The sequence below is a fragment of the Helianthus annuus genome, chromosome 4 (assembly GCF_002127325.2).
Source record: "Helianthus annuus cultivar XRQ/B chromosome 4, HanXRQr2.0-SUNRISE, whole genome shotgun sequence".
Classification (NCBI taxonomy): domain Eukaryota; kingdom Viridiplantae; phylum Streptophyta; class Magnoliopsida; order Asterales; family Asteraceae; genus Helianthus; species Helianthus annuus.
In genome coordinates, this window is record NC_035436.2 from 183,823,511 (window position 1) to 183,837,924 (window position 14,414).

Below are 14,414 nucleotides of genomic sequence, written 5' to 3' on the forward strand. Positions count from 1 at the left end.
TGTTCTGAATCACTGATCGAATAACATTGTCTGTCTTCTTGGCATCAGCATTATTCCAGAATTCCTTTATCCAGTCTTCACGAATGATCGGATTCTCTCACAAAGCATGTGCTAGTCGGCATGTGTTGAGTTCCACAATCATTGACTTGAACTCTTCGTGACCTTTCGGAGGTTCTCCTAGAAAGCAGGCAATGTTGTGACTCTTTTCAAAATCGGGAATGTGAGATGACTTATCCGCAACTCTGTTTCTCGTATCTGCATCAAACGGTTAGGACTGTCAACCCACGTTTAATATATCATCCCGCACACCTTCTAGTCCCACACAATTGTGTACAAGGGTAAAATTGTCAATATCCAAGTGTGCGGGAACTGTTTTGGTCAATAAGGCCAGGTGTGCGATGGGCAAATGAGTCATTTGCACCACCTGCACACTCATTGATGGCAACTCAATAATTTATGAGTGTACGAGGGGCAAAGTTGTCCAATGATGGGTGTGCGACCCCCTTTTTCACGCGTGTAACCCACGTGCCGCCATAGTATCGTCTCCTCCGGCCAAAATTTTTAAATCCAAACACGATTCTGGCACCTCCAACTCGAATTAAAACCTTTTCCGATTCTATCAAACGAACACCATACCAATGTAATATCATCAATACCTTCCAACACTCATAAATCATCAAAAAAAACTTCACAAAACAGATCATGTTAGGTCAAAAATAACACTTTTATATCATAACACCGACCTTTACCCTTCGATTTGGATCCCGACATTTTTTGATTTGTTTAGAATTGTTTATTAACAATTTTTGAAGATACTCATATGAGAGAGAAAAGTGTGTGTGCGATGAACTTTTGAAGAAGATGAAAAGAAAGAATGACTAAAGTTTTGGATATAATAGCCGCCAATATCTTTCATCATTACCCTAACCCTTTTCTGTTCAGATTTTGTGGGTCCCACCAAGTGTGCGGTGGGCCCAACATTCATCCCAAGACCAAATCTTATGACAAACATGTTTAGAAAAGATAGTCCTTTTTGATTTTGAACGAGGTCCATTTTTAAACAACTTTCACCACAACTAAATAAAAAAAAATAACATAACACAAATGATCATTTGTAAGCCTTTTCTTATAGGATCAAATCACGGTGTTTCAAGCCAGACTACACTTATCAACACTGATTTACTTTGGATGATCCGAGCAATTGCTAGTATATTTGTCCACTTAAAATTATATCCTTAGGCTTTTCCCATATGACTGTCTGTGACAGATTTATCATGTTTTGGTATATTAAAGATGAATGCTCAAACAAATCACAATCAATTCCTAGAATTATAATCAGTACACTCTATCATGCAAGTAGTTTCCCTACCACATATTTTCACAGTGCCTGTTCTAGGACTCTAAAACCTTGACTGGAACTTGGATGAGAAGAGAACATAATAGATCATATGCAGAGATATATGGATATAATATACAGATCAACTGATTTTCCAATTGATATTGGTTTGGGGTTTCTTTTGGGTACTAGAGGGCCTCTTTCTAGTGTATTTTGATCTACAACATGACAACATACAACTAGGTCAGCATGTATCTGGATGTAGCAGTAGCTGACGTTGCGTAGCACCTCCAGGTCTTTGCTCATGCAAAACAGAGGAGATACATGAGTTTGTTAGAAATATTTCAGAACTAGACCAAACTTGTGTGTATCATGACATCACACAAGCATTCAAATAGAAATGTACTAATTCCAAGTGACGTTCTTTACCAAGGTCATATTTTATCTTTAAGTTCTGCACAAGACCAGTCAAAGTTTTTAGCCATCAGGACTAAGCCTACCGATATATCACCCCTAGAGTCAGACCATTTCAATACTGGTCTTACATGAGTCAGCCTTAATCCACATAGTGAAAATTCATTTCATATCCTGAATTATACCAAAGAGCTTAACAAAAACTATTTTTGTAATTTTCTGAATTTTTTAATGTTTTTGTATTTTTCTGAGAGACTACAGCCCCCTAAATTTTTGCTTAAATTTGAAAATAAAAGAAAAGAAAAACAATTTTAAGGAAAAATTTTATATACAAACGAAGAAAAATATTTTTGTGAACAAGTTCAGTCCTCGAATTGGACCATTTGAGCAGTTCAAAAAGTGCATTAAAATGTGCTTGATCAACGGGTTTTTTGATTAGATCCGCGACATTGTCATCAGTGTGAATCTGTTACATGGAAATAAGTCCCTGGTTGTACGAGTCACGAATAAAATTTATCTTCATGGCATTATGCTTAGTTTTTGAAAAATACACAGGATTCTTCACTATTTGGATTGCAGCATCATTGTTACAAACACGTTCAAGAGATCTTCGTAGGATATCACAAACACGTTCAAGAGTGCGGAAAACAATTGAAAGTGATGAGAACAAGATAAAACGATTGTATATTGATTGCACACAAGCTAAAAGCTTGTCTGGTACAATGTCATTCAAGCACAAATCGTATACAATCAACAACCCTAAATGACCCAGGTACACCCTATTTATAGATACATAGGGTGACCTAATTACAAACCGGGCCAAAGCCCAAATCGCACACTATCTAAACAAGCCTGAAACATTTAATTAATCTATAATACCAACCCACTATCAAGCTATACAAGACAAGCGTAAACCTACTAAACTATGTCCTTACAGTAATCGCAACACACTTTAAGAGCATAAGTTGAGATTTAGGGCTTTGTAGGATAATGGTAGACACACTTTAAGAACACAAGTTGAGACACTATAAGACCGTTTATGGATCTTCTACAAAAACCAAACAAGTTGACTTAGATACACCGATTTGTAGAAAACATTTTTTGTGTTGAAATATGGTTTTGATCAATCTAATTCAATAGTCAGAGTATTGTTGTTCATACAACCTTTGATGATTTTGATTGATATGATCTTGATCTTCTGTAAATTATCTTGATTTCTTGATTAACTATGCTTTGATAGCGTTATGTAGGGATTTGAACTTTGAATTGATTTTATAGAAAACAGATTCTTTTGGGGAGCATGTAGTTCATTGTAGAGAGCTCCCGAGTTCAAATATCGGCATGATTTGGTTAGGGATGTCATTTTTGACATATTCAGGCGCGCTGGTATTTCTGCTAATAAAGAAACACCCGTTAATTTCTTAACTGACCCGTTTGAAGGGAGATCTGCCCTTCGATCAGCTGACATTCTGGTCTTTGGATCGGTAGGAGGAAAACATGCATGTGTGGATCTAACAGGGGTTTCCCTGCTTGTGGTCTTAGAGGGTAGTGCTTTCACGGTAGGCCAACTGCTTTAAAGGTTGCTTTGGGTAAAGTGACCAAACACGAGAAAGCGTGCCTTGTCAATCAGCATGTGCTTATCCCATTTGTTTTTGATACTTTTGGTTTCGTGGCGCTAGAGGCTGTGGACCTTCTTAGTCGAGTTCAAAGGGTAATGCATAGTAATGTTATGACCCCGAGATCTGTGGACGTAGTTTTTAAAAGACTTAGTTTTACGATTCAAAAAGAGGTAGCGACGCAGCTTGTTGCATATTTACTATCTATCTCTATGTAAATTTATAACACGATAATTTACAAGGATTTAATTTGAAAAAAAAAATAAATTGATAGAACTTGTAGACTTTGTACAGAAATTGATAAGATTTCTTGTAAAACACAATGCATTATTATAAATTACCACACATAATTGGTTTTAATACATGCAATGCTACAGCTGTGTTTCTAGCAACTATAAACATAATTGGTTTTTAATACATGCAATAAATTATAAATACTACATGTACAAATAATATACAAACTTAACCCTTTAGTTTTTTAATAGGTTTGTTTTTTTCTTGTTAACTTTCATTCGTTTAACTTTCTCATTAAAAAATGGATACGTAATTGTTTTTATTTTTTTCTCAATATTCTAATATAAATTTTATTGAATACAAAGTAATATTACAAATAAAATATTTTTTTTGGTATTATAAACTACATAGAGTACTACTGACCGAAAACATCAATCGGTATCGGCATTACCGAATCGATGTCGGTATTCATTTTTGTGGTTTTTGATAATATAAAACACATGTTGATATCATGTTGAGCATAATACGACTTTATTTTTCACCCGAGTACCGGTACCGAAATGAATCAAACCAATATCAACATAACATTGGTATCTTAGAAATCAATATCGGTATACGTTTTTATGGCTTTCAATCAATAAAAAAACGTGGCGATATCCTTTTGAATGTATTATCACTTTGTTTTTTTTTTTGGTTTTATCTTTTAATTACATAAGACACTATATGTGTAATTAAATAAGTATACATTTCACATGCGGCATCGCACATCGCGAGGGCGGAACCTACTACTTTATATACATATAAGAGTATTCACATTTGATCCACTATAATTATCTAAGTGTGTCATCTATATTATATAGAGTAATTATAAGTGGTTGTGAATGGATGACAGAAAAAATTTACTGTTCATCACTAAATTTAGAGCACATCTCACATTCTATAATTTTCTAATATTTTTTTAGAGTAAACTGCCATTTTGGTCCCTGAGGTTTGGTCAATTTTGTCATTTTAGTCCAAATCTCAATCTTTTTAAATCTAGGTCCATGTGGTTTCACTTTTATTGTCATTTTAGTCCAAAAATCAAATCACCCGGATATTTGGGCAATAAAGTCTAGTTATTTTTTCTTTTTCCTTAGGGGCAAAATAGTTCATCTAAATTTATTATAACCTATTATTAATTAAATTAATTAAAATAAATATCCCTTTGCATCATTAAAGCCCAGATTTAATTTCATCAACCCCAAATTTCTTCATCTTCCCCCAAATTTCTTCATTATCAGTGAAAGTTCAGAGTTAGAGATAACCATGAGAGGAAAGGGGCAGCCGTTAATAACCACCGCCACTAACCGACATGACCTCGGCTGTTAATAACCACCCATAACCGCAAAACATCAGTATTTAGACAAGAAGATCCACCGAGAAAATTCGGATATAATGATAAGCAAAAGAGATCAGAACTCACTGAAACAGGTTTGATGTCTAGGCGGTTCACCAGGCTTCCCCCGAGACCCAAAAACGCCGCTGAAAACGTGGTTGTCGCCGTCACAGACCGCGGCCGCCGTCACCGCGAACCGCTCCACCACCATAACGCCCTACCACCACTCCTCTGCCGCCAGTAATCGCCTAGCGCCACCCCCTACACCATCTGCTGCCACATGTCGAGCACCGCCACCTCCCTGAGCTTGAGATGGCGCTGCTACCGTCAAGTTTGGCCGCCCCTTCCCTCTCACGGTTATCTCTAACTCTGAACTTTCACAGATGAGGATGAAATTTGGGGGAAGATGAAGAAATTTGAGGTTTATGAAATTAAATCTGAGCTCTAATGATGTTATGGATATTTATTTTAATTACTTTAATTAATAATAGCTTATAATAAATTTAGATGGACTATTTTGCCCTTGAGGAAAAAGACAAAATAACCAGACTTTATTACCCAAATATCAGGTAATTTGATTTTTGGACTAAAATGACAATAAAAGTGAAACTAAAGGGATCCAGATTTAAAAGGTTTGAGATTTGTACTAAAATGACAAAAGTTACCAAACCTAATGGACCAAAATGGCAGTTTACTCTATTTTTTAAAGTGGTTATAATTGGAGGAAAGAGAAAATGTAATGATAAAAGTATAAGGTTATTTAATTGAAAACAAGAAAGAAAAGGTAATGATTTTTTGTATAATTATAGAGATGGAGAAGAGAATCAATTGTGAGAGCATTCACATCCTATCAATCATATTCATCTTTATAATTACATTAAAAATCACTACTTTTCTCTCTCATTTTCAATTAAATAATATTTTTTTATACAATTATCATTATTGTTCTCTCTCTTTTACTCACATTTACTTTCTAAAAATATTAAAAAAAATTATAGGATAAACAATGTTTTTCCATATTTATAGATGTACAATAATATTTTCTTTTTCTTTCGTTCACAACCTCTAATAACCACTATCTATAACATGGAGGACCCTCCCACAGAAGTTGATAGACGGGATATGAATGCTCTGAATGCTTCTAAACTAGCTAGTATATCTAAGCAGCACACCTATTCAAAAAACGGTCAACAAATAACTAATCCTTATTAGGGATGAGCTCGGTACCGGTACTGGTGCCGAAAGTTGAAAGTACCGGTACCAAAATTCGCCAAAAAATGGATACCGATTCGGTACCGAAAATAATTCGTTACGTGAAATTCAGTATCGGTACCCGATAACAAATGCTAATCATATCCCTAATCCTAACTTCCATAACAATTCGATAATAATAAACTAATATTATTACATATAATAATTAGAGTAAATTACAACTTTTGTCCTTTATGTTTACACAAAATTGCAGGCGGTGTCCTTTGCCTTTAAAATTGATAGGTTTTGTACTTTATGTTTTAAAATCGTACACGTTATGTCCTTTAGGCCTAACCCAGTTTATTTTTTCAGTTAAATAAGAACATGTGCAGGTCACATGAGGGTAGATATGTCATTTGCTAATCCACTTATCTTTTGCCCTAATATAAACCATCCTAAACCCTGGTCTTTCACATTTCCCCCAAATTGATATCACCACAACCTAGTGCCACCACCACCACCCACCCCACCACCTGTTCATCACCCCCAAATTGGTAATGACGATGATTAACCTGTTGAGCTAGCACGTTACATCTGGGACTAACGGACTTGTGTGGGATAGCGATGTCATCTAGACAAATGTTGCAGTCAAACCCGCCTGAAGAACAGTTTTCAGATTCGTGAATCGACTCTCTTGAGGACTTCCGCTTGTTCAAAGAAGCATCATCTTCTTTGTTAAAGTTGTTTTGTTCCAGCGTTTCTTGGACGTATCGTTCCATGGCCATTTGATTCGTAATCGATGGTATATGAAATCTGAAATAGATAATATAAACTTATAAAGATATTTAGAAATTCAGATAAAAAAAATACTATTTTTATACATTATGCCAACCAAAATGTGAGTAGTACATGAATAAATATCTATGTGATCATGTAATGCAGTAACTTGGCATTGGAGTACACTCGATCTACTCACATAACCACTCGATCTGCTTCATGAATTTGGGATTACATATATGTGCAATTTGACAAAGTAAAGTAAAGTGCAGGTTTTGGGATATTAAAATGATGTGTTAGAAAAAGTGGCGATTTGGTGGTGAAGATGATTAGGTTTTTTGTTTTATTTATTAAAATTTTTTAAATAAATGAGTAAAAAGACTAAAATACCCTTATGTTATTTGATTTAACAAAAAAAAAACTAACTGAGTTAGGGCCAAAGGACATAACGTGTAAGATTTTGAAACATAAAGTACAAAACCTGTCAATTTTAAAGACAAAGGACACCGCCTGCAATTTGATGTATAGATAAAGGACAAAACTTGTAATTTAGTCTAATAATTATTTAGTCTAAACTGTTTGTTCAATCTAACATCTTTTTGATATGATATACTAATTTTATTATTTAACTTTGTGGCAGGAGTTATTCCTGATGAGATCAACCATCTTCATCACCTCGAGGAATTGAGTTTAGCAAAAAACAGCATTGGTGGAAACATTCGGTTCAACATCTCAACACTGAAGAAGTTGGTCTTATCTTTGAATATGTTTTCAGGTGAACTCCCTGCTGACATAGGTTACTGGCTTCCGAATCTTCAAGAGCTATACTTGAGGGATAATACATTCAGAGGCACTGTGCCGAGCTCAATCGTCAATGGTTCCAGATTGGGAGTGATTGAATTATCTATGAACTCATTTACTGGTTCCATACTAATTACAATTGGTAGGTTGGAACTATTAGAACGACTATTTTTTATTAGAAGGAACGATTAAACTTAATTATAGTTTATGATATGTATATGTATTTATAATTGTATAAGTTAGAACTCGGATCATGATGATATGTTATGGTGGGTATAATAAGCGGGTATAATTCGAAACTGCCTATGACAGTTTTTCCCGCCACAATTAACCGCCATAACTTACTAGTATTTATATGAAAGGACCGGCAACATTAACCGGTACCAAGACATTCAATCATTTCCGGTAATTGTTTGTCCATTCATTCATCTCTTTCGATTGTTCAAGTATGTCTAAAATATCCGCTGTCAACAAGTATCTGCATCATCTGAAAGATGATGATCCGATAGAACAAGTTTCAATCCCAACATGTGGTATCAGAGCCACGGCGACAACCCTTCCTTGCCAACGCTGTCAAGATGAAGAAACTAAACAGCAGAAGAGAAATCATCGGACAAAATTGTGTTTTTACTGTCATCGTCCAGGCCACTTCATATATGACTGCAAATCAAAGGAAAACGACGAAAACACACAACTTATCTCTCAAGCGGTAAATGCAGGGATACGAAAACAAAGGGAATCTGCAGAAGATAGGAACGAGATGATTGTGACAGGATCAGAAGGCGGTACATGGGGAGATATATGGTATGTTAGTCTTTCATTTACACAACACTATGCCGGTAATCTAAATGTTTTCAAACGTATCAAACATTTGGTGGGGGTTGAAACAAACTCGGGGGAAAACGATTTCCTGTTTATGCGGGGCATAGGGGTTGTAGAAGTCAAGTCCAATAATGAAAGGCTGTTGATTCAAGGTGTCTTATACACACCGGAATTAGATAGGAATGTACTCAGTTTAAGTCAATTGACAATGCAAGGGTTTACGGTCAAAAAGGATGGAGACACTTGCAAAATATTTCCTATGTTTTCATCTCCTATCAATAACACTGTGAATGAATTAACGGGGCTGTCAAAGGAAGACGAACTAGGCCTAAAAGAAAAACAAAAAGTGATAAGGTTGAACGATGTAAATGAAAAATACAAAGAGGAATATCTTAATTCCTATTTTGAAGATTTACACGTTTCCTCCGGTGAAACGGATTGGAGTGTGATGATTATAAGGGCCTTGGAATTCAATGATTTCAAAGATTGTGTAAACCTGTTAAATATGTTAGAAGACGGAAAGTTTGTGTTTCATTACAAGTATGAACTAGAAAAGAAGTTCGAAGAAATGGTGTCTTGGTTTGTCATAAGTTTCCTGGGCATAACCACGAGGCCTATGCCGCCGGTGATGACCGAGAACAGAAAGATAGACTTGCTAAGTCTGTATATGATTGTAGAGCGGGATGGTGGTTACAACTGTGTAACCGAAGATAATCTATGGCCAATAATCGCTAAAGACATGGGTTATGAATACAAGGATGGGGAGTACATGCGGACCGTTTATGCCATGTACTTGGATATCCTAGTGTATTATTACAAGTTTAAAGACGTGCAAGCAAGAGCCAACAACTCAGAAAGAATGAAGGGAAAGGAAGATGTGCCTGAATGCAGTCTCGGAAGGAGCACAAGTGCCGAAGAAATCAAGGAGGTGACTGGAATGGAAACCTATGCGCTGTATGCTGAAAACAGTTGGGAAGGAGCATGGAATGCACACAAGAAAAGAAGGAAGTTCAACTTTGATCATGCACGGAAAGCTGTTGAAGAAGCAAATGCAAGTGTTCTTAAGGGTGCTGCCAAACATAATTAAGTTTAGGGGGAAGTATTAGAAGGAACGATTAAACTTAATTATAGTTTATGATATGTATATGTATTTATAATTGTATAAGTTAGAACTCGGATCATGATGATATGTTATGGTGGGTATAATAAGCGGGTATAATTCGAAACTGCCTATGACAGTTTTTCCCGCCACAATTAACCGCCATAACTTACTAGTATTTATATGAAAGGACCGGCAACATTAACCGGTACCAAGACATTCAATCATTTCCGGTAATTGTTTGTCCATTCATTCATCTCTTTCGATTGTTCAAGTATGTCTAAAATATCCGCTGTCAACAAGTATCTGCATCATCTGAAAGATGATGATCCGATAGAACAAGTTTCAATCCCAACATTTTTCGCACAAAATTATTTCACTAATGAGGGCTCAGAGTTAAAGTTTTTAACATCACTAACAAATTGCCGAAAGTTACGAACATTGGTCTTTGCACAGAATCCCTTGAAGGCCTTTCTTCCAGCTTCTATTGGTAATCTATCTACATCTCTCCAAGTATTTGAAGCAAACGGATGTGGAATCAAAGGCATTATTCCTACTGGAATTGGAAACTTGACTAATTTGCAAAGGTTAACTTTGGATGTGAATGAATTAAATGGAAGCATTCCAACAACACTTGGGAAACTGCAAAATATTGAGCAGTTGTATCTTGAAAATAACAGATTAGAAGGAGAGATTCCATAAGAACTATGTCTCTTGAAGAACTTAGGGGAGTTATATTTGAGCAAAAACCAGCTCTCAGGAATTATACCATCATGCTTGGGAGATATAAGTTCACTTACATGGTTATTCTTGGATGCAAATACATTAACATCCACAATACCGTTGACTCTGTGGAGCCATAAGTCACTTATAGTCTTAAACTTGTCCTCAAACAACTTAACCAGAAATTTACCGTCAAGTATTGTAAGCTCTATTTCACCTCTTGTCGGATTAGACTTATCAGTTAATAGATTGTCGGGCGGCAATCCAAGTAGCATTGGTGGCTACCAAATGCTGAACAATCTCTCATTGGCTCACAACAACCTGCAAGGTTCAATTCCAGACTCACTTGGGAAGTTAATAAGTCTAGAAATTTTGGACTTATCTCAAAATAATCTATCTGGCATGATCCCCAGATCCTTAGAGACACTCAGGTATTTAGAATACTTAAATCTTTCTTATAATAGGCTACAAGGAGAAATCCCAAGTGGAGGACGCTTTAATATATTCACAGCTTCATCATTTAGGCATAATAAAGACTTATGTGGTGCAGCAAAACTAGAAGTCTTGCCTTGCAGAAACAAACAAAAAGAATCAAGAAATTTGTCTTCTCTAAAGTATATATCACCTATCATTGCAACAATAATTGGATTAGTTGTAGCCATATATTTACTGAGAAGACACAAGAGACTAAGAAAACAAAACAGAACAAATGTGGTGTTGGACAGCCGATTCATCACCATTGTCTGCATACGTATTACTACTTGCAGCGGAGAACATACCTTGATATGCAGGCATGATGAACACACGGATACAATATGAATAGATAGAAAGAAATGAATGCAAAGAGGACACTTTCTGTTTGGAGGGAAAATGTCTTGATAATCAAAACACTTGCCGGCAATCCATATTTATATGTTACATATTTGGCGGTTAGAATTTTGGCGGGTAACTGCCTTATAATGCAGTTTAAATATGCATACCCACTTATCCTTTGAACCGCTTATCATACTACCCCTATTATACTAGTCATCGGTTTGCATATCATATACATGTACATATCATTCGAATAATTATCACATAACTAAAGTTTAACTAATATATAAACATATGTATTTCCAACACAACCCCCTAAAACTTTAGTTATGTTGGAACCCTTCTGCATCACACTTCGGTTTGCCTCTTCCATTGCCTTCCTTATGTGGGTAAAATTAAATCTTTTCCTTCTCTTGCGAGCACTCCAGTTGTCTGCCCATCCGTCTTCAGCAAACAATGCATAATGCATGGATTGATTGTTCATTTCAGCACCTTCATGAGTATTACCTGCACTTCTGATCTTCCTGTGGCTTTCTTGTGACGACCCTTCATCATGTTGATTGATCCCTGCAGCACTTCCTTGAACCATGTCTGCACTTCTGGACTTCCTATCACAGTTTTTCCGCATGCCAGCATCTTCATTAATCATTTCCTTTACTTGCACCTTGTTTTGAACTGTCTTGAACTTGTAGTAATATTCTAATACATCAAGATACATAGCATACACTATTCTTATGTGATCTCCTTCTTCATATCCGAGACCTAAATCCTTCGCTATAATTGGCCATGTATTCTCAGTTGTAACTTCTCGATACCCACCATCATTTGCCACTAGTATGTATAGACTTAGTAAATCTATTTTCTTTTGATCAGTGGTGAAAGGAGGAATAGGCCTTGAAGTAATTCCCATATAATCATACAGAAACCACCGAACCAAGTCTTCGAATTTCTTTTGTAAAATGACTTTATACTTGAATACGTATTCACGATCATCGAGCATATCCATTAGGGCCTTGCAGTCATCGAAATTATGAAATTCTAAAGAATTTAAGATCATTAAATTCCAGTCTTCTCCTTCCTTCTCCGATACATTCAGAGATTCAAAATATGAATTCAGATAATCACTCTTGAATTCATCATCAATTCCGCTCATGTTATGCAATCTTTCTTTCTCTTTTAACCCCAGTTCTTGTTCTTTTGAGAGCCCAGTTGTATCATTTACAGAGTTCACCACCTGAGATGAAAACATAGGAAATATTTTACACGAGTCACCGGATTTTCTGACCGTGAAACCTTGGAGGGTTAACTGTTCAAGACTTAGAACATTTCGATCTATGTCCGGTGAGTAAAATACACTAGGAATTCTCAGAGTATCATTTCCTGTTTTCATCTCAACAATCCCTACTCCGCGTATGAATAAAAAATTCATACCGGATTTCGTTTCGACCCCCATGATATGCTTGACCCTTTTGAAAACATCAATATTACCCACGTAATGATGATGAAAAGTTGAATTAACATACCAGATATCCTTCCATTCTCCACCGTCTGTCCCTGTGACTATCATTTCATCATGGCAGTGTACATCTTCGTTCTGGGTTCTAATTCCGGCATTAATCGCTTGCCGAATTAGTTGTAATTCTTCGTCGTTTTCCTTTGCTTTACATGTGTAGATTTGATGACCGGGTAAGTGACAGTAATAACATAAACGTTCTCGTCGGGATCTTCGTTTCCTTTCATTCTTTTCATCACTGCAGTGTTGACATGGCATCATTGTGGCTGTTGGTTTGATTTCTGCATCGGATCTTGACATGGCTCTGATACCACTATGTTGGACAGCCGATTCATCACCATTGTCTGCATACGTATTACTACTTGCAGCGGAGAACATACCTTGATATGCAGGCATGATGAACACACGGATACAATATGAATAGATAGAAAGAAATGAATGCAAAGAGGACACTTTCTGTTTGGAGGGAAAATGTCTTGATAATCAAAACACTTGCCGGCAATCCATATTTATATGTTACATATTTGGCGGTTAGAATTTTGGCGGGTAACTGCCTTATAATGCAGTTTAAATATGCATACCCACTTATCCTTTGAACCGCTTATCATACTACCCCTATTATACTAGTCATCGGTTTGCATATCATATACATGTACATATCATTCGAATAATTATCACATAACTAAAGTTTAACTAATATATAAACATATGTATTTCCAACATGTGGAGCCGCCATCACTTCTTGAGTGGACAAGAGTATCATATTATGAACTAGTAAGAGCCACAGAATCATTTGATGAAAGCAACTTGATTGGGAATGGGGCTTACGGCTCAGTATTTAAAGGAAAGCTCACAGATGGGGTAAATGTAGCGGTAAAGGTTTTTAATTTACTCTCTGAAGGTGCAGTAAAAAGTTTCAATGTTGAATGTGAAGTACTACGCAATATTCGTCATAGAAATCTCGTTAGAATCGTTAGCAGTTGTACCAACATGGATTTTAGATGCTTAGTTATGGAATACATGCCGAATGGGAGCCTTGAGCAGTGGCTGTACTCACACAACAATCATCTGAGTCTTATACAACGACTGCAAATATTGATAGATGTTGCCTCAGCCCTCGAATATCTACATCATGGTCAACCAACTCCTATTATTCATTGTGATTTAAAACCAAGCAACGTCCTCCTCGATGAAGATATGCAAGCACGTGTTTGTGATTTTGGGATTTCCAAAATATTTGGTGAAGAGGAATTCAGGCTAAGAACTGCAACTTTAGGAACGATAGGATACATGGCACCGGGTATGACTCTTTCATTTCCTTGCTTCTTCCCTTTGCATTCTTAAAGTGCAACAAATGGAATAATTCCACCTACCTTTTTGGCGTATATAGAACTGTGAAGTACATTAAAAATGTGGAGTAATTGGTTTAAACTTAACACTTAAGAACCTGGACAAACTGGATAAATCTTCACGTATGTTTTTCTTTATAATCTTCACACTTTTTTGGCATAAACTCTTTGCTGGTATCTACCTATTAGTTGGAAATTTTTTTCCCATTGTCTTTGGATTTATTTCTGTGCATTTTTAACAATGCACTTTTTTTCATTTGTTTTATGCACTTATAAGCAAGCTTATGCACTCCGAGTTATATGATTTTCTAAATTCCCATGAAAATTTAAGAACTAAAGTGAAAAAACATA

General features: G+C 36.1%; 1 protein-coding gene across 1 annotated transcript; it reads left to right on the forward strand.

Annotated features, from left to right (window-relative positions):
* Positions 1 to 10,676: 10,676 nt before the first annotated feature.
* On the forward strand, positions 10,677 to 14,058 carry LOC110933995 (receptor kinase-like protein Xa21). The gene is made up of 3 exons (XM_022177191.1): positions 10,677 to 11,002; positions 12,875 to 12,887; positions 13,444 to 14,058. The coding sequence occupies exons 1-3, from the start codon at positions 10,677 to 10,679 to the stop codon at positions 14,056 to 14,058; spliced, it is 954 nt and encodes a 317-aa protein (XP_022032883.1).
* The last annotated feature ends 356 nt before the right edge of the window (positions 14,059 to 14,414 follow it).

Coding starts and splice junctions, on each gene's coding strand:
- LOC110933995 (XM_022177191.1), top strand. CDS start 10,677: ATGCTGAACAATCTCTCATTGGCTCACAACAACCTGCAAGGTTCAATT.